The 20,877-nt window shown below is 48.7% G+C and overlaps 1 protein-coding gene across 1 annotated transcript; it reads left to right on the top strand.

Annotated features, from left to right (window-relative positions):
- Positions 1-6,401: 6,401 nt before the first annotated feature.
- Positions 6,402-11,697, top strand: LOC137157441 (endonuclease domain-containing 1 protein-like). The gene is made up of 2 exons (XM_067554692.1): positions 6,402-6,686; positions 10,266-11,697. The coding sequence occupies exons 1-2, from the start codon at positions 6,402-6,404 to the stop codon at positions 10,908-10,910; spliced, it is 930 nt and encodes a 309-aa protein (XP_067410793.1). The 3' UTR covers positions 10,911-11,697.
- The last annotated feature ends 9,180 nt before the right edge of the window (positions 11,698-20,877 follow it).

Below are 20,877 nucleotides of genomic sequence, written 5' to 3'. Positions count from 1 at the left end.
CCTCACCAGTACCAAACAGAAGGGAATCATCACTTCCCTTGATCTGCTGGCAATGCTCCTACTAATACAGCCCAATACCCTATTCGCCTTCTTGGCAGTAAGGGCTCACTGTTGACTCGTATCCACTTTCTTGTCCACTGTAACCCCCAGATCCTTTTCTGCAGAACTGCTGCCTAGCCCCTCAGTCCCCAGTCCGTAGCCATGCATGGAATTCTTCCGTCCTAAGTGCAGGACCCTCCAGGCTACCTGCTTTCTGCTGCCAGGTGACATGCTCTTTCCCAGCCCATATGGGACACCTGTTCCCCCCTCTGGGCCACATGGCTGACACAGCCAATGACAACGAAAGTGACCAAACACAAAGCAGGAGGTAGAGGATGATGGTGAAGCTAGTTCTAAAACCCCTCATCCAGGGACAGGGTTTGAGCAGGTCAATGTCTCGTGTGACCCGCTGCACATTTACAGGCAGAGCTGGTCAGGGGCTCGTTACATCTTTGGGGGGTCAGTGAGGTGAACTCAAAGTGCAGATTCCCTGACAAATCCTCAGGCACTGAGTCATCGACAACATCACCGTGAAAGGGCCAGTCTGGGGCCTTCTGAAGTGCCCAACCAACTAAATCAAGGGACCCAGGTATTACTGAGAAGAAATGAAAGCTGCCAGTGCCCTGGGGATGGGCTGAGGCATAGCTGAGTCTCTGGCTGTGCCGGAATCCTTGGCAGTGTCTTTCCTGGGGATTCAGCCATCAGGGCCAGTAATTGAAGCAGCTGCCAGTGCACGAATCCCTGGAGCCTGCCAGGAGTGGTGCCATGTGCGTGGCTGGAGATTCACCCTGCTTGAAACCAGCTTTGCCTGCCTGTCCTTGGGGACTTGAACCAATGAAGCTACGCCAGTCACAGGCCATGGATGTCTGAACTGGGGTGAACCCACATATAGACCAGGCCTTAGTGAAAGTGAGACCAGAGTGGAGATGGACCCAAGAGTGCATCTGGCGTGTGGGCTTCTCAGCACAGGGAGAAATGATGGAAGGATTTTGATACTAACTAGAAACCCCTTGGGCCTCTTCCCTTAAATAATAAGGATCCATACTTTGAACTTTTGCTTTCTCATCTGCTTCCCCTCTTTTCCACAGAATCGTTCTTATCAGGAGGGTTATTAATAATTTGTGACTCATTTACTTCTTTTCCAATAATTAAACAGGAACCCACAGGAGTACACTGGACACAGTGCTGTGTGACTTCACTCGTCAATATCTTTACTTCCAGACCTGGGGTTGGCCAAATTTCCACATTTCAAAACAACATTGAATTTTATCCCAGATCTGGGTTGAGCTGCGTGTGAGACACAGATTCTTTGAAAATCACTCTTTCCACAAAATCGTTCTTATCAGGGCAGGGCGCTTAATAAATTGTGACTCATTTACTTCTTTTCCAAGAATTAAACAGGAAGACACTCACCACCTGTTGTCAACACTTTCCCCAGAATTGAGAAATGCAAATACCTCAGAACTTGTCTTCAGGGATTCTCTGTAACCTCGATAAGTCCAACAGTCCATGACATTTTTCCTTGGGGGGGAGGGGGCCATCCAAAACATCATTAACATGAGTGAATGTTTCCCACTGCGTGCCTTGTGCCCATCCAGAATTCTGAGTTCACTGCACTGAAACTCTGACAACCAGGAAATGAAGAGTTTTCGTACATTCCACGTCAGCAGTCCCTTGCTCAAATGATCCCAAATTTGGATCTTTACCCCTACCCCTGGCTCCGAAGAGGCTAAGCAGTTTTCAAGACAATCGGAGTAAAACGTGGATTTTATGCACTCCAAAAAGTTGTCTATCCCAACAGTAAGCAAGGAGGCATGTGCTGAAGGAACAGGTCCAAGACTATTTAGATGGGTGCAGTTTGTGGAGGGCAGTTCTGTATCAGCTGCAAAGTGGGGGTGGGGCGAGCATGCGTGATTTCAGTCTGCAGCATGATTAGTGACTTTAGTAGCTCCATTTGCTCCTCCATGGCTTTTATCATGTGCTCATGACTTGCCATCATTTGTTTAAGGTTTTCCTTCCTCTCCTGGTGATCCATGCTTCTCCGGGCCCTTTCTTCTTTTTTGTCCACCTCAGAGGCCTGGAGGAGTTCTTGGAATATCTTCTCTTTGCTCCTCTGAGGTCACTTTCTATCAACCGCAGCCGTTCGGCAGGTGTGGGATGTTTGACTGGCAAGGCCACATCTGCAGAAGCATAATAAACAATGAACAGAAACATTATTGTGAGTGCAATAACAGCATTGATGCATTACTGTTAAATACAGCTCTTCTTCACTGTCCCCTGGCAAGTGCACAGCTCCATGGTGAAGCAGGGAACGGTGAGTCTTTCCTTGGGGGCGGAGGGGGTATAAACCTGGGGAAGAGGTTATGGGTGGGAGGTTGTTTGGGGTCTCAATGCTGGTTGAGAGGGACAAAATTGTAAATTGTGCCACCATTTTCCACAGACAGGGCCATAGAAGCTGATATCTCACTCCTGAGAGTAAGCAGGATGCTAGGGTGCATCTCCTCCATGAGCGCATGATCCATGATCCTCCTCCTATGCCGCTCGCCTGTGTGCCGCTTTGGTGCCTGCACAAGTGATTGCCAATTGGCATGGGAAAATTTCCTTCCGCGGTGGAAGGAACAAAGCTGCTCTGCAAAGGAACCTTCGGCAGAGGATTTGCATGCACCTCCAAGAAAGTTTTCTTGAGATCTCTCTGGAGAATTCCCAGGAAATCTCGGCATGCATTCACATGCTTTTCTGCCACACTGCCTAGCTGAAGGGGGAATGGGAAGCACACGCAAACACATGATCTACCGTTGTGCATTTCTATCCCTTCAACCAGCTTTATAATGCAACAAACCAAAGGACAGTTTTCCCTCATGTACACAAGCACCATTAGATTAAAAAAAAACCCACTTACCTGAGCCCCTCTCTCACCTGGATCCAGCATGCCAAAGCTGTAGGTCTGGGACTGGGACTGGCTGCAACCTTCTGGAGTCAAGAAGAGCTCCTTGTCATGCTGGCTGGATTGGGGGGGGACATATATTGTATTATTTAACATCAGTATGTCATAATCATAATAATCCATGTGAGATGTGCCATGTCAGGTACTGTTAGAAAGGCTATAATGTGCTAAGCAAGATGATGATGTTTATGTTCATGTGTTATATGTGTAATGGAAGTTATGGATATGGTTGCTATATCTGTATTTCAAATTGTGCTGTGTCTGGGTATCAACTCAGACAGGATGGCTGCAGCAATAGCCTGCTTAATGGCCCATTAAGAAATTCACAGATGCAAGGGGCCCAGGGAGAGAAGCCAGAGATATACCTGATAAGTCAGCAGGACTTGCCCATGTGACTCTCGACTCCATTTTGGTTCCTGTAAAAAATTCCACAAGCAGCATGGCACAGACCAAAGGACATAAAAGGCAGCTGCCTGGGATCCATTTTGTCTTCAATCCTGTTCAGCCTTCAGCCACCTATCTACCTCTGGATCAAGTCATCTATAACTGAAGCTGTGAAACAAAGGACTGAGACCCATCCAGGTACTGGATGTATACCAGAGGGATTATACAAGCCTGCAAACTCCACAAGTCTACTAGAAACCTGATATATATGGACTTTCAAATCATTTGTATGTATCTGATTGCGCTAATCCTTTACCATTTCTCTTACTGTTTCTTTCTTTCTTTTTATAATAAACCTTTAGTTTTAGTTACTAAAGGATTGGCTGGCAGCGTGGTATTTTGGGAAAGAGCCAAACTTATATTGATCTGGTACTGTGGCTGACCCTTTGGGGTCAGGAGAAACCTTTTTGATAAAGAGCATAGAATTTTAAATAACTGGTCTCTTTACTGGACCTAGTGGCTGATTGGGAGCCAGAGACTGAAATGCACTAAAGAGGGCTGTGTATATATTTATTTTGGCATCTTGATAACCAGTGTGGGGAATCAGAAGCATTGTTTGTGGCTGGTTGGGAAGTCTGACTTCAGTGTCACCCACCAGTGCTGGGAGAATTTGTTCTCCTTTTGCAGTCTGCCCTGCCCTTGGCATTTTCAGGTGGCTACCCTAGGCACGAAAGAGTCACACTCCTGACTCCCCATCTCACAAAACAAACTGGTCCCCGGCTCTGCATCATCCTCCAACTCCACCTCCTCGTCAACAACTTCTTTGTCAGGGTTGAGTCTAGTGTCTGCTGGCCCCGGGGCCGTGAAGGTATCCACGGGTGCTTGGGGTGGAGGTGGGGTCACTGCTGAGGATGGCTTCCAGCTCCTTATAGAATTGGCAGCTCTTTGACACCGCACCAGAGCAATGGTTTGCCTCCCTGGCCTTGTGGTCGCTCTGCCGCAGCTCCTTGATTTTTGCTCGGCACTGCAGCGTGTCCTGTTCATAGTCCTTCTCCACCATGGCACCAGAAATCTGGCCATAGGTATCATAGTTCCTACGGCTAGAGAGGAGCTGGCACTGCGCGGCAAACTCTCCCCAAATGCTGATCAGGTCCAGCAGCTCCGGTGTGCTCCAAGTGGGAGAGCGTTTGGTGCCTGGAGTCGCCCTCCTCAGCTGGGCAGATGAGATGTGAACTCTCCATCCTGACCAAGCAGGAAGTGGAGTTTCAAAATATCCCAGGACTTTCAAGGGGGAGGGGCGGATGACTGAAGGGTAGCAGAGTTTCAACTGATGGCCAGAGTGGTCAGGATGGGCATTGTGGGACACTTTCTGGAGGCCGTTTACTGCAAGAGAACCAAACGCAGTGTCTACACTGATGCTTTGTCAGTAAGAGTTTGTCAATAAAAGGTCTCTGCCTCTAATCAAGGTGGTTTTATTTTGTCGGAAAAAAAGGGCAGCTGCGTCAGCGGTGGGTGATTGCAGTGTGTACACCAGCAGTGTTTTGTCGACAAAAGCTGACTTTGGTTGACATACTCTCTAGTGTAGACAAGGCCTTAAGGAACTGGCTGAAGAGATCTCTGAGCCATTAGTGATTATCTTTGAGAACTTCTGGAGGACAGGAGAGATATCAGAGAACTGGAAAAGGACAAATATAAGTAGTATCTATCTATAAAAAGGGATATAAGGCCAACCCATGGAATTATAGACCAGTCAGCTTACCTATGGTACCCAGAAAGATAATGGAGCAAATAACCAAACAATCCAATGTGTAAGCACCGAGAAGACAATAAGGTGATAAGTAACATGGATTTGTCAAGAATAAGTCATGTCAAACCAGCCTAATATCCTTCTTTGACAAACTGGAGAAAGTCCAGAGGAGAGCAACAACAAAAATGATTAAAGGTTTAGAAAACATGCCCTACGAGGAATAATTGAAAAAACTGGGTTTGTTTAGTCTGGAGAAAAGAAGACTGAGGGGGGACATCATAACATTCTTCAAATATGTAAAAGGTCGTTATAAAAAGTAGGGTGATAAATTGTTCTTCTTAACCATTGAGGACAGTACAAGAAGTAATGGGCTTAAATTGCAGCAATGGAGATCTAGGTTAGACATTAGGAAAACAGTGGCTGTGCACACACTACAATGCTCCTCCCAGCTCTACACTCTCTTCCAGATGTGCCAGGGCTCTGGTTTGTTGCAGCTGTAGTGTTTTTGCACAGACACTGTAACTTTTGGCCTGGGGTTGGGGGGAGCAGGAGGGGCACACAGAGGGGACACTGAACACATTTCCAAACAAAGGACTCAGCCAGCCCTCGCAGAGAATCTACAGCTGTGGAGAGGGCATGAGTGACTTGGCCCCTGTGCTGCCTTCAGCTCCTGGAGGGTTCTTGCCTAAAGCTGGGCAAATCTGTAAATGCAAAACCTTTCTTCCTTGAAAAATGCAGATCCGGGTCAACCATAACAATTGGTGAATTAGAGTTGCTTTTGTCTGTTTGTCAGAAAACAAAATTGGGGGCACAGGTGGGGAGTGTCAGAACAATTTCTAGCATTTTTGTGAAGCTAAATGTTTTCACTTTTCATTTTGGAAGACATTTTGTTTTAGATTCCCCTTCAATTTTTTTTTTTAAACTGAAACTGTTTCACTTCTGAAATTGAGAAGAACCAGTTTGTTTAATACGAAATAAAACATTTTGCAACGTTCAGTTTCACCAAAAGAATGTGAAACTTTTTCATTTGGGGTTGCCCCAAAATCAATCTTTTTCTCCGATTTGTTGGGCCCTCACCTGAACCAAACAGTCAGTTATTCACACAGCCCTTGTCCTGCCCTGCACTGCTCCTTCTCTGGGCTGTGGCTGCCTGGCCTGGCCCAGCCCTCGGGAAGTCCCTGGCAGGGAGCCCACAGGTTACTCAGCCTGAGATGGTCCGTGAAGGTGGATCCAAGGAACGATATAAATAGCAGCTGCAGAGGGACTGGCCCTGACACTCTGTGAGCCATGGGGCCCCTCGCACTGCTGGGTTTTGCCTCACTCTGGGCTGGGCTGGCGCTGGCTGAAGTGGTCTCCAATTTCAGTAAATGCAACGAATATTTCTACAAAGGAACTGAGCCCAAGGGGTTTGATGACCAAAACAGAGCGAAGATTTGCCAGCAATATAGCGATAAACATAATTTTGCAACCTTTTATGACAAGAAAAGCCGAATCCCAGTCTGGTCAGCTTACACTATGCTTGAAGAAAATTGCCCAGAAACAGAGAGAAAAGTATGGATGGTGGAGCCGCAGGTCAGTCTCTCTCCTTTGTCTGAATCTCTCTGGGTCTCATCTAGGCACCACGACATGAAGCCCTTGATGGCACAGGGAGCCCTTCCATCCCCTAGGTATGGGCCCTGGGGCTACCTTCTTCTGTCCATGAGCAGCAGCAGGGCCTCTCTCAGGAGAAGCAGGGTCCCCTTTTGAACGCAGAGAGGTGGGGTGATGGCTGAGGGCCCCCAGTACTTACCCTGCAGCCAGGGTGGGGGATCACACACACAGAGCCCCCTGCTGGAAGAGGCTGGCAGGGCCCCCAGAGCGGTGGGGCTGGGAGTTAACTCCCCTTGCGTTATATGGGGCAGCCCCCCCACACGTAGCTCTGCTTAGCTCTCTGCAGACTCCAGCAGGCGTCTCTGTGTCAGTCACTTTCGAGTCACGTTTTCAAGCTTTTCTGTGAAACATGAGAGCTAGAGACTCGGTTTTTTTACATGCAAACTGAGATTCTGCCATGAGCCCAAGGAACCAGGGCCATACATGGGCATGTAGCTCCTCCGCCTGAATCCAGCCCTGAGTGAGGCCTTCCACAGGGCCCGGGAGGGTACAAAGGGGACTGGGACACAGCCCTGCAATATCCAGTGTTGGAACCCACCACAGCCCCAAGTGGGGCGTGCAGCTCCCTGCACTTTGCATGGGGACAGACAGGTGCTAACAGTGGGATCCACAAAAGCCATATGCTGAGAGGAAGCTGCCTACATTAGCCAATCAGAAATGCTGAGGAAAGGGGAGTCCTAAGCCCTGCCCCTCAAAGTGATTTAGGGGCCTAAGTCTGCGCCACACCCGTACATCTGCCTCCGCTTCAGATTCACAGCTGTGCACCTGTCCTGGAGCTGGCTCTTTCTCACAGAAAACAGAAGAGGAGGTGACCTGCCCCTGCCCCCAACCTCTAGTCCAGTGATTCGAGCCCTCGCCCGGAATGTGGGAGAGTTGGGCCCAATTCCACCCTCCACCTGATGCAGAGAAGGGGCTTCTAGTTGAGTATCGCCCCTCTGGTAGCCACTGGTTTGTCTGATGTGTGTCTCCCTCAGCCTCTCCTATGGAAACTCTTCCATGAAGTATAAATAACTAAACATGCACTGGAGCAGGGGGACTGGATGTCGGGTCTCCCACAGGCTGATTTAACCACTGAACTATAGAGTCATTCTCACTCTCTGCGTGCCCTGAGGACTATTTCAGTATTTACAGCCAGTGGAACAGCTTCAGCAGGAGACACTGAGAGACACCTGTCCCACAGGCCAGCCGTTAAGGTCCTCTTTAAATATGGAGAAAGACCCAAGTTCAAATCTTTTCTCTGTCATCAGGCAGAAGAAGGATTTGAACTCAGGTCGAGTGCACTAACCACTGGGTTAAAGGACGGTGGGGGAGGGTAACTCTTTATGCAGTGTCATGGTTTTGTGCAGGGCCCAATCCAGTAGGGTGCTTCTGAGAATGGCCACTGGATAGGGTCCCACAGGCAGGATAGGTGGGATGCCTAGTTTGAGGAGCCCACTAGGGCATAGGCATGAGATAGGTGCCCAGAAGTCATGACTGAGGCTGCAGGCCACCTGCTCACAGGCACATTTTTACATACATAAAGGAGTTCTGTACCTACGAGTGAGATCCCAGAGGACTGGAGGAGAGCAAACATAGTGCCTACCTTTAAAAAGGGGAACAAAGAGGACTCGGGGAATTATAGACCAGCGAGCCTAACGTCTAAATAGCTGGAAATATACTGGAAACAATTATTAAACCATCAGTTGTAAGCACCTAGAGGATAATTGGGTTATAAGGAATAGCCAGCATGGGTTTGTCAAGATCATATCATACCAAAGCAACATCATTTCCTTCCTTGACAGTGTGACTAGCCAGGTGGAGGGGAAGGAAGCGCTAGGTATGATTTATCTTGATTTGAGGAAGGGCTTTGACACAGTCCTAGGTGACCTTGTCATAAACAAACTAGGGAAATGTGGTCTACATGAAACTATGACATGGTGGGTGCATAACTGGTTGAAAGACCATGCTCAGAGAGTGGTTATCAATGGTTCACTGTCAAACTGGGAGGGCATATTTGAGAAGCATTTCCAGCAGAGATGCAGGAGACAAAGTGTCTATGGATATTCCCTGCTGGTTTTCCCACCTGTCTAAACTTTTCTTCCCTTCCTGCTTGATGACTCTGTTTACTGCTAAAATGCAAATTAAGCAAAACACACATTCCTTCATTTAGGACAGACCTGTGTGCCAGCTTCTGTTTGGGCAGGGCTGTGGCTTAGAACATGTATTAATAACACAGTGTTGCCACACGTATTTTATCAGGACAATACAGACCAGCAACTTATGAGTTTTCAAATGATACCTTGCAAGACACACCCTGTACACTGATTATCACGATGGTGTGTAGGGTCTGAACGCCAGGTACATTCTGTCACAGGCTGGAAAAGGCCACAACGGTCCTAGATGAACATCTTCTAGCCAGAATAACTGATAGCATTACAGAGCTGTTTGCAGTGTTGTTGTAGCCATGCTGGTCTCAGATATCAGGGAGACAAGGGGGGTGATGTAATATCTTTTATTGGACCAACTTCTGTTGGTGAGGGAGACTCTTTTGAGCTACACACAGCTCTTCTTCAGGTCTTCTTCATATCTGAAGATGAACACTGTGTAGCTTGAAAGCTTGTCTCTCTCACTAGTAGCTGTTGGTCCAGTAAATGATGATCTCACCCACTTTGTCTCAGCATTAGACTGGGTCAGAGCTCATTTGCTTTATAGAGCAGCTAGTGAAAGATTTATACACCACCAGTGGGAGATACTTTAATAAATGGCAAATGCAAAAATGAGGTCAAGGAATGGAGGTAAGAAGGCTGTGGTTTTGCTGATTGGCTGGGTTTTGTGATATATTTGTGGTAATTCACTTCTCTTTCTATTGTTCTTCTCCACAAGCAAACAAACAAACAAGCAAAACCTCACAAATTCATAAAGGGGAAGTTCAGATCAAATGAGTAACTAAAGGGTAAAAATCCTTATGAAAATGTTTTAGCTAGTAAAAAACAACTATTATACAGCCAAGAGATTCAGAGTTAATGTTAATCTTATTGTACAAGAAACCCAGACATTCAAAACTCTGGAAACCCATAGTTCAGACACCCCAACAGTCATAACTCTGCCCCACAGAGGCCCCAGCACCCCTTCCCCCTCTTTATGGGTGCTGTACAGATAGTGTGCACCACAGGCACTGCATTGATAAGTCACCTCTCTGATAGTAAAAGCACTGCTTTGGTCTAACCTTAGTCTTGATCATGCAAGGGCCTTAATGCCGTGATCTGGGCCAGGAGACATGCGAGCTCTGTCTTGTGATGCTGGGAGAACTAGCCAGCGCATTAAATCATTTGCTGGGCACCCTAAATCAAAGAGATCAAGCAGGAAAAGAAGGGGATTCAGTGAAGGGCAATGAAATTACATAGAGTCAAGAGACAGACAGAGAGATTGGTTTTGCCCTTAATTCTCTGCTGCTCTGAGTTTGTGTCATGGACGTTTTGACGTCAGTTGAATGTAAAGATCTCTGGCCTTCTCTATTCCCAGCTGTCTGGTGCCAAAGAGACAAACATGAAGAAGGAAAGCGATGTGCTTCAAAACCTGAAAACAAGCCAAGCCGTCAATGCAGATTATAATAGAATAGGCTACGACCGAGGACACCTGAACCCAAACTCATTCCACTGTGGTGAAGGCCGAACAGCCACCTTCACCCTCACCAATGCGGTCCCCAAGGACCCCTGCTTCAATAGGATCCGTTGGTACGAGCTGGAACGAAACCTCCAGCAGCAATTAAAAGAGAAATGCATTAATCTGGATGGGAAACCCTTCCTAATAACAGGAGCGGTGCCCCACCCCAAGTACAAAATCCCCATTAAGGACAACAGAGGGAACAGCAACAGAGATGCAGGGAGGGTGGTGGTGCCCAGTCACATCTGGACAGCTGTTTGCTGTAATCATTCAAACAATAACAAGAAATTCTCCTTCGCCTTCCTGGGGATAAACAAGCCAGGCAGCACCCTGAACGCCATGCAAGTGACAGAGCTGAACAACGAGCTAAAAAACCTGTACAAGAGACCATCCATCGAGATTTTTATTGACGACTGTAACAAAGACAGCCCAAAGTCAGCTGAAGTTTTAAAGGAAATAACCAAAGAGCTGCACAGCAGCTTTCCACATTGGGTCAACGAATAAGGGACTTTGGGTGGAAAAGGTTCAGGGACAAAAAGGAAAATAGAAATAGAATAGAAATACAATAGAATAGAATAGAATAGAATAGAATAGAAATAGAATAGAAAGAAATTCCAATAAACCTTTTAACTGAAAACTCCTGGGGCCCATGTAACTGCATGATCATGTCAGTGTCAGCCTGCCCCTCGGTCACCCTCCTCTTCTTACCCGGTGCTTGCCAAACTCACTTGTTATATCTTGTCTTAAATTAGCTTATGATCCTTCCCACATTTGGGCACAGCAGCAGCCCTGGGCCTGCCTGGAGCCCCATTGATGCAGAGCTCTGCCCATTTACGAGAGCCAAGTGTCTGCCCCGGCTGCCTGCAGATTCAGCCTGGCTCTGGGTCACACTCAGAACAGGAGCTTCTCGCCCAGAAAGGCTGGGAGCTCCGTCTGCCTAGAATGAAACCTCAGAGCTGCAGAACAGAAGCCAAAGGGACCAACAGGGAAGTGCTGGTGTAGTGCATGCGCCATGGAGCCTCTCTGTGCACTGTGCCAGGGTCTGTGCCATGGGGCTACAGCTCCATGTGGGCCAGTGTCTGTGACCCGGGGCTATTTACCCACTCTCAGGACGTGTTTTGGGCTGCTGGGAAGGCAGGTGCTAGATAAATGCAATGATGGTGATTTACATAACGCTGGTAAATATTGTGGTGGGTTGTGATTATTCAAATCAGTTTTGTGTTAAAACTTTACACTCCACATCTCCACATCCCACACTGGAAAATTCTGCTTCGCTCAGCTTGGGAAATAGACGGATTGAAAAATAAAAATGTCATGATTGAAAATAACACCTTGGCTTTGCAGTGCTGTGTTGTCTTTGACGGTTTGAATGTGAGAGGGCAGCTGCCTAGACACCCTGGTTCTGCTAGACTCCGGGTTTCCCATCTCACCCATTTACAGAATCGTGGCCCAGTTTCAGGTTCTTTCCTTCTTACAAGGGGAGATATTCAAGGCCCGAAGGGCAGGCAGGTTCCCCGTTCCCAGCAACAGTCCATGGGAATGGGGTGTCTGAGTCTCTTAGGGATTTGGAATCCCACCCCTAATTTCTGAGCGTGCAGCACTAATGAAATTCTTCCCTGCACAGGTCCACAACCTAGAGTTCAAGGGGCAAGTCACTCCCCACGGGTTCCTTGCTAATAGGTTGGTCACTTGTCCAGAGTCAATATGACCCAGTCAGGAGGATTTGTTCAATGCCCCACCTTTCCAGACAGCTGCATTTTATTGCCTCCAGCTGCAACTCCAGCACAGCAGCCCCTGTTTATGCAGAGGGAGGGATAATTAGCACCATTCCTATCAACTGATCATTTTTCAGCGCTCCTAGAACAGACGTTCGGGATGCACAATGTGCTGCTGTAAATGTCTGCAAAACCCACCTCAGTCTTTAGACATGTCAACACAGCCCATGTTTCATGATTGCACCCAATACTCTCTGAAGAGCTGTCGCTCCTCATGCCCCGCTGGCTGGACAGAAATGTTACCATTGCTCAGCAGAGGGCAGCGTATATACACTCCAGAGATTGCAGCCACATGAGCCCAGCCTGTGATCTTCCTCTTACTCCACTGAATTTGATGGAACGACTTGGAATATTAGAGTTGGAAGGGACCTCAAGAGATCATCGAGTCCAAAACCCTGCTCAGAGCAGGACAAGCTAGAGGTGCTGGGGATTGAACCTAGAGCCTCATACATGCAAAGCATATGCTCAGACCACTGAGCTACTTGCGGTGCAAGGGGCTATTCACGTGAATGGGGGTTTCACAAGCTGGACTTTGATCTTGTCCCTCAGTCTGCTTTGGCCTCAGACACACAAAACATTTACTGACAGGAATGAAAAGACAGGCCCTTATCCACAGAACCGAGCGCCAGGGTGCAGCGTAATCCACGCCGAATGCAGAAGGATGCTCTGCGCAAGCCTGGCTGATATGTGTAACACGCTCTGAGGGGCAGAGCAGTTCCAGAGTGACCTGTGCCGCCTGCCCACACGTGGCCCATTGGGATTCACTTATGTTACTGATCTGCAGCCTGCGCTTGTGTGTGGAATGAACAGCTGTCTGCCCGGGGGCTGCAGCCGTGACAGAGCACGCAGCCACAGGGGAGCACGGGTTCTGTCCCTCCGCTGTGTTGCCGCAGGAGGGATTCACACACATGGGCCAAATGCACGTTCATGCTAACGCTGGAAGTGGGTGTTAAGGGAAGACCCACCGCCATTGCTCTCACACAGGACTTGTGACCCTCTGAGGCCACACCCAGCCCCATGGAAACACACAAACGAGCTGCTTTACCCCATCCCGCCCAGTGTGTGCACAGCAAGGCCATAATTAGGGGTTGTCCGGGCCAGTCCATTTCAGAACAGCAAAGCCTGCACCCAGCAGTTGTACTTGGGTGGCAGGAGGGCAGAGAACAAGCACCGCATGCTGGAGGGACTGGAGTGACTCCTTTTAAGGGTGCCGAGGAGTTTTTCTTGGACCGCCATTTTTTCAGAGTCCTGTTAAGTGCACATGCCTCGGCAGATCACTTTGCACACTCCAGTGTGACACAGGGACTTGGTGAGGACCCTGTGAGGCCACTTGACCAAGAGACTCCTGCACTACAGCCCCTCCCCCAACGTCATTAAAAAATGCCCAATTCTGAAACCCCTGTTTGTCCACAGACTGGGAAAGAAAGAGGGGGAGGATCCACACAATCTCATACCCCTACATGGCCCCTGTACACAGCTAGTGTCCGGCCCCTGCTCCAGCCCACAGCGCACTGCTACAAAGATATTAGACATTGGATCTGGGTCTGTGGCATGAGGTGCTGCTCCAGACTCTCCATATACAGTCACAGCTCAAATATGACCCGCTTTTAAAAGCTGTTGGTTCATTTGCAGGTGCTAGGAGTTCAGTAGGGTCCCCCTGCCCCTCCTCCCTGGCCTGTGGGATAATTAAACCAGTGCAAACGCCTCTGGGGACATGCTTACTGCAGTTTAAGGCAGCTTTTTGGGGGGTTTAGTGCAAGTGAACTAGGAACAGGTTTAAGCTAAGTTGAATGAAGGGCTCCCACTCAGGGGTTAAACGAACCAGTGCAAGTTTCTGTGTAGAAACCCAACACCTCGTGCAGTTTGCCCTACATCCTAGCGCCCCCGGCTGCAGACTCTCTGCTGCCCCGACAGATTCCTGCTCCCCTCGTGCTGTAGCAGACACAGACTTGGCTGAATGCTGCTCCCGTCCACGGCCCCAGCTCGAGAGCAGGGACTGGCTGTGTGACTGACAGCAACTCTGGAGTCTGTGGGCCTTGGGGCCCATCTCATCTCCTGTAGAGACCATTGGGCCTTAGCAGGGGGACAGAGATTTCTCTGAGCTACAGGGACAGGTGCCTGTGAACTGAGAGCCTGGAGCCAGGTTCTGGGCTGCTTGTGCTTCTCTTTCCCGGTGAAAGAGCCGACAATGCGCAGTGATGCTGAACCCTGGGCAGTGCTTGTGGGAAAGTCAGGGAGGGCTGGATTTATCGGTGGGATTTAGGGCCTAGATTCACAGAGGCACTTGGGCACCTAGAAGAGTCCCTGGAGCAGACTGCAATGCTCCGAGCTGGTGTGCAGAGCCCAGGCTCCTTGTACAATGCATGGGGCTGGAGGGACAGGCCATGCAGACTGATCCACAAAAGCCAGCACGCTGGTCAGGGGCCACCTAAGCCACCCCATGGAGATGCTGATGAGGGGTGTGCACTACGGCTCCTCTCACAGAGATAGGTGCATCTGTCAACTAGCGCTGCTCAGCTGTGAGCCCTCTTGGGAGTCAGGCAGCTAACAAGCCGGGGAGAGGGGGGAGAAGGCAGATCTCCCGTTTAAGCTTTAGCCCAGGGATTAGGGCACTTACCTGGGAGGTGACAGGCCCCTGCTTCAAGCTCCCTCTGCCTGACGAGGAGAAAAGATTGTCACAGGGATTTGCTACCTCTCAGCAGAGTCTCTCTCCAATGGGCTACAGGATATTCTGCTGTGGGAGTCTCTCCCGGTGAAGCTGTCACACTCTGGATAACTAATTAACGAGCCACTGGAGCAGGGGGTTGGACCCTCGATCTCCCAAATCCTGGCTGAGCACCCTAACCCCGCTCTGTAGCGTTACTCTCATGCGTATGCCCTCTCTTCCTCCGGCCCAGTGACTCTTCAGTTATTTATCCCGAAAGCAACAGCTTCACCACCAGAGCCTGAGGAAGACCCACATTAGAATATCCTGTGCCCCAGTGGTTAGAGCACACCCCTGTGTGTTCAGATCCCTTTGCCTCATCAGCTGGATATGGAAGTTGATGGAGCTTCCCAAGCGACCCACTATCCTAACCACTGGGCTAAACGATATGAGGAGATCCTCCCCCAACAATTCACTGTCAGCTCAGAGGCCACCCACAGGATCAGGAGCTGCAGGTGAGTTAGGCAGGTGAACACGTCTCTTTCCCTACGGGTTTGTGAATCGCTCAGGCGCTAAGATGGGAGATCAGTGTCCGGATGCTTAGAGAGAGGCAGCAGAGAGAGGCCCAGAGGCGGAAACACAAGGAGTTTTTTACTGTGAAAATAGTGGTGCCATATGAATTTAGGCACCTAAAGGGCTCAGCAGGAGTGTTATGAATCACAGTAGAGCCTAACACAGGGATGTAGGAATCTAAACCCAGATTTAGGATTATTGTGTATATTCACTAATACCCCTACAGCCCCTCAGCACCGGACACGTCCCAGACACAGTAAAGGGACTGCAGCAGAGGGTTGAATAGAGGATTCCCACTTATCTTACATCATCACTGGGATACTCAGGATCTCCTTTGCTGTTAGCAACCTTAGGTGCCCTTGCACACCGATGAGTGTTGCCTGCTCCCAAGTAACCCAGAAAAAGAAGGGGGTTTCACAAGTCTCTCTCTAACTCCTCCCCGCAGCGAGTGACCAAGACCCAGCAGAAGACCCACGGTTCACAGTGACAGGATCCTGTAAATAGCCTGCCCAGGTGAGCTCCTCCTGGGGATGGAGCCGGGGGTTTGCCACAGCCGTGGCACCTGGTCTCTGCCCCATGAAACCAGCTACAGGCCGAGCAGCCAGAACGCCCTGAGCTCGGCCACTTTAGGGTCTCTCCACAATTTCTCTTGCTTCCCCCAGAATCTCTCATTAGACTCTTGCCCTTTGCACCGGCCTCTCCAGTGCGACTCACCAGAGGCTGCTGCTCATGGCATCTAGCCTTGTAGAGACCTGTCACCACCAGCCAACAGACGCAGCCACGGTGAGAGCTCTGTCCGCCTGCTCCCCAGTCTGCTCTGGGCAGCGCAGGGCACCTACCAGGAGCCTCTCACTCTCCTTGTCCCCCTTGGATTTCAGGCCCTGCAGCTCTTCTCTCTCCTCCCTCACACGTTGCAGGTGGCTCAGGCTTTGCTCCTGCAAACACAGACAAGGGCTCTGGGGGCCGGTTTGGGTTCCTTGGTTTGTGCCCTGCGATAATATTGACACCGAGCAGAGTGAGGCTGGGGGAGCACATGCCCCTTCTCCAACCCACTGAAAACGTGACCCCAGCTCTAAGGGGAGGGTTTGTCCACCTTGCATTTTAGTTTTTGCTGACATGAAGATCTGAAGCTGATTTTTGTTTTACTGACATGGTCAACTTTTTACTGACATCACTAAAAATATCACAAACACAATCATGTCGTAGAAGTGTCCCTACTCCCAATGTTCTGTATACAGGAATTCAGAATTACACGATTGTTTTAGCTGCACTTAATTGATCAATCGGGTTCGTTGGGCGTGTTCAATAATAGAAAACAGGAAATTGATGGAGGTAGGGTCAGTGTAGTTTTATGATACAAGAAATGATTCTGAACAACGACAATCAGTGTCAAAACAATATTTCTACCCAATTTCATGGACATTTTCATTCATTTACGGGTTATGGACAGTGTTAAAATTGTACATTTTTTACTGACCATCTGTACATTTATGGACGGTTGGCAACGCTTAGGAGACAACACCCAGAGCGGCTGGGTCCAGCCCAGTGCCAATGTCTCCAGGAACGTGGCTGTGTCCCAGCATCAGGCAGTTCCCTGGCTCCAATCCAGGGCTGGTCAGACTAGCCAGGGGGCCCTACAGCTTCAGAGAAGCTGACACTAACTCCCAGCCATGGAGATACTGTTCCCTGCCCTCTGCTCCTGGGCAGCCTCTTCGATGGGAAGCACCGTGTGAGCGTGGTGAGCCTGGGATCGGTCACACTCCAGGCAGATGGGGTTTGATCCTCCTCACAGAAAAGTTTCAGAGCCTCCTGGTCACACACTCTCCCCCCCTTGGGTTCTTTCACAGCCTGGAGCCTCAGTAGTCTCACTAACCAGCTGCACAGCACTGAAAAGAAAGCAGCAGAGTAAAATGCTGAGCGAAGGGGCAGGAAGCGGGCTCTGCATAACTCCTGCTATTCTGTAATGAATCTGGAGCATAAAGACTAGTGAAGACATTTGATGGAGGAACCCTGGTGGGCTGTGCCTGCTGCTTAATTCCCAGAGAGGTTCCAGGCACTGAAGGGGCAGCCCAGTCACCATCAGATATTTACAAATGAACAGTGTCTGCATTGCTTTTATGACAGTTAATGCTGTAAGTTGTGAGTGACAACACATTAGTCTTTTCATACAGACAAAACTATTTTGTACATTAACCTATTTAACAGCATGTTTTCCCATGTAACACCACAATGAGATTACTCTTATTCAATTACCCATCATTTCAGTGGGAAATAGGCAGAAGAACAGGTATTTTTGAAGGAAATTTATGGGGAAAAAAAAACTATTTGCAGCTTAACCTTTCCCTGTGTAAAATACTGAACATGTACCTTCACCAGCTCGTGCCACCTAGAAACCTGCAGACTGGATGAAAATCCCAATGAATCCATCACAGGCTAATTTTAGGATATTTATTTTTGAATAAGCAAGGTAAGGAGAGGGTGCACAAGGACACTACAAAAGCAGGCGTAGCAATGCCATGTGATGTGCCTCCCATCAGACTTTGCTCATAGGGTCACTCACTAATTTCAAGAAATGAGACCAGTCAGTCATTTCTTACAGAAGCATTCCAGAAGGTGGATGAAACTCAAAAATTGGGATGAATTTCTTGAAGCAGCTTTATAGTCTCTGCTCTAAACCTCATCTGATAACAAAAATATCCTTCTTAGCCATACATCAGTCCAAAGGAGGAAGGTTTCCCAGTGAAGTTTCACAAAATTTCATGAGAGGTAAACACAGCTTTAATGCAATTAAGTTAGTTTGTGATTATTCAGTGAAGAAATACAACCCCTTCTCCATTTATTTGCCAAACCACATTTGTTGTGTCCTGATAACCAAGAACACAGAGAGCCCGGCTGTGCCTGGAAATCAATAGTGATCTGGACAATACATTGACTGTAGACAATATTTCAAAACAAAAAGCAAGCAAAAAAGGATGTGGTAGGAGAGATTTCTATGTGTAGGGAAATAGCATTTGTGGTTGGCGACCGTGTCTTGTTAATCAAGTTAAGAAGGAGAACAAAGAAGGGAGGATCGTGTCTTTATTACTGATCATAGTGGCTGTAACGGAGTCAACTCATCACACTGGCACCTCCTGCTGGCTATTCCAGGTGTGACATACTTGCAGCCCTCACCATTGGACTGGTGCTTCCTGCTGGTGATCTGGGGAATAGCTCAAGCAGACACCCACATAGGCAGCCTGTGTCACCCTTCCTCGGGGCTCACCGGTATCCATCTCGCCACCATCAGGACCCATCAACCTCTTCCCGGCCCGGCCCTCCAGCCAAGCAACAATCCGTGCTCCTACCCCTCCCCCCCGCCCCTCAGCAGCCCTGGTTCCACCACCTACTTCAGTGGCTGCTACCACCACTCAACAGACTTCCCTGGGCCACTTCCCCACAGCCCCAGCACCTCCTCCACCCTTGTATCATGGTACCTGCTCTGCTGAGCTCCAGCAGTCAGCCCCTGCTCTGTCCTGGGGCTGACCTCCTTCCACCTGCATGGCAGCCAGCCAGCCAGCCTGAGCCTGTCTTCCTCCCTCCCTCCCTGAGCTCCTGGGATTGACTGCTCCTGTTCTGCTTGGCAGCTCCCTTTAATATTGAACTCCTGGACCCTGATTGGCTAGCCCACAGCTCCTTCCCATTGGCTGCTTCTCCAAGGGCCCTCTTAACCCCTTCCTGTCCAGTGCAGGGCAGATGCCCCACCACACCAGGGTCTAGGTCTGCTAGGCAACACCCATCCTTTGGTTGGTTCCTGGACCCACACCTCTCTCAGGACTGCAGTGATCTGTGTTTCCCACTGCCAGGAGCCATCTCTGAAATCCTTCTCCAGCCACTTCCACCAGTGGCAACTGCAGTTCACTGTCTGGCTACTTCCCCAGTGGCAAGCAGGGAGGGGCACGGGGAGACCCAGGCCCACCCACTACTCCAGCTCCCAGCCTAGGGATCCTATAGAAGGCAGCTACTTGCTTCAGCCCCTTCAACTTCTCAGCTCATTTCCCTGGGCCACTTCCCCACAGCCTTGAACCCCCTTTGCACCATTCCTGCAGGGCCTCAGCCTGCAAATCCCCACTGCCAGCCAGGAGTTGTCCTTAGCTACTCCCCCAGCCCCTGCCTGCAGCACTGCTCTGCCCAAACCACTCACTAGCTTCACCCTGCAAGACAACTAGTTCTCCCACGTCAACTTCCAGGGACCGACTAAGCCTACTCTGCCCTGCAGCTCTTCTTATATGTGTCCCAATTGGCCGTTCCTTTCAGCCCATCTCTAATTGGCTGCCTCCTGCACAGCCTTTCTAGAGCTCTATAACCCCTTAGTGGCTAGTCTGGGGCAGATACCCCATCACAGTAACTAGAAGGATAAAAATGACATGAAATAATTCTAACAGCAGTTCAAGGAACAGTATTTTATAATCTTGTCTGAGTTCATTGACATAATATTTTGCACAGTTAGTTCTCTGGCATCATTTTTTCACCTTATTACTTTTCAATGGTGCAGTGTGAGTCCTGCAGAAGGCAGGTGTATGTGTCATGCCTTCCCGTGGGAGCCAGTTAAGACATAAGCAGAGAGAGAGAGCAGCTGCACAACAGGTCCAGTTGGGATGTTTATAACACATGGTCACTATGATGCATGTGAAATTAAACAACCTGGTCTGACAGTTCTATGAGTGTTTTGTTAGGATAAATATTTTGCATTTCTCGAAATGACACCATTGAAATACCAATGACGCTGTTTAGAGAAGTTAAATGATAATGTACATAGTTCCAGAGGGGTAGCTGTGTTAGTCTGTATACAGCAAAGACAACAAGGGTTTTGTAACACTTTAAAGACTAACAAATTTAATATTTGCAGACATAAGCTTTCGAGAGACTAGCTCTCTTCTTCAGATGCAGTAATACAGAAAATAGGTAACACAGAGGTATCTTATATGTATCCAGGTGCATTGAGAGCAATGGGAGAGGTGGAGTCCGGTACTTAAGACCTAATGATGACCATTGAGTAGGAGGTGAGAATGGGTGAGCAAAGTAATTTACCTTCGGTAGTGAGTTAGCCATTCCAAGTCTCTGCTTAAACCCAGTTTGAATGTGTCAAGTTTGCAGATCATTTCTAATTCAGCAGTTTCTCTTTGAAGTCTGTTTTTGGAGTTCTTTTGGAGAAGTACAGCAACTTTCAGGTCAGAGACAGAATGCCCTGGGGAATTAAAGTGTTCTCCCACTGGTTTATGGATGTTATTATTTTTTATGTCTGATTTGTGTCCATTTATCCTTTTGCGTAGTGATAGTCCAGTTTGGCCAATGTACGTGGCAGAGGGGTATTGCTGGCACATGATAGTCTTTAAAGTGCCACAGAACTCTCGTTGTCGCTAATGTACATGTGAGTGAAGACAAAATATAAATGTTAATTCCATTTCTACAAATCTGTTTAGAGGCATGTTGTTGAAATGTA

The sequence above is a fragment of the Emydura macquarii genome, unplaced genomic scaffold (assembly GCF_026122565.2).
Source record: "Emydura macquarii macquarii isolate MOO-44397 ecotype Brisbane River unplaced genomic scaffold, CSIRO-AGI_Emac_v2 contig_1513, whole genome shotgun sequence".
NCBI classification, from domain to species: domain Eukaryota; kingdom Metazoa; phylum Chordata; order Testudines; family Chelidae; genus Emydura; species Emydura macquarii.
Note: the sequence above shows the minus strand (reverse complement) of the source record. Positions and strands in the feature narration are given on the sequence as shown.

Excerpts from the sequence above, each read along its gene's own strand:
- LOC137157441 (XM_067554692.1), top strand. The coding sequence starts at position 6,402 with ATGGGGCCCCTCGCACTGCTGGGTTTTGCCTCACTCTGGGCTGGGCTG. Across the intron at positions 6,687-10,265 it reads TATGGATGGTGGAGCCGCAG|CTGTCTGGTGCCAAAGAGAC; the intron begins GTCAGTCTCTCT and ends CTCTATTCCCAG.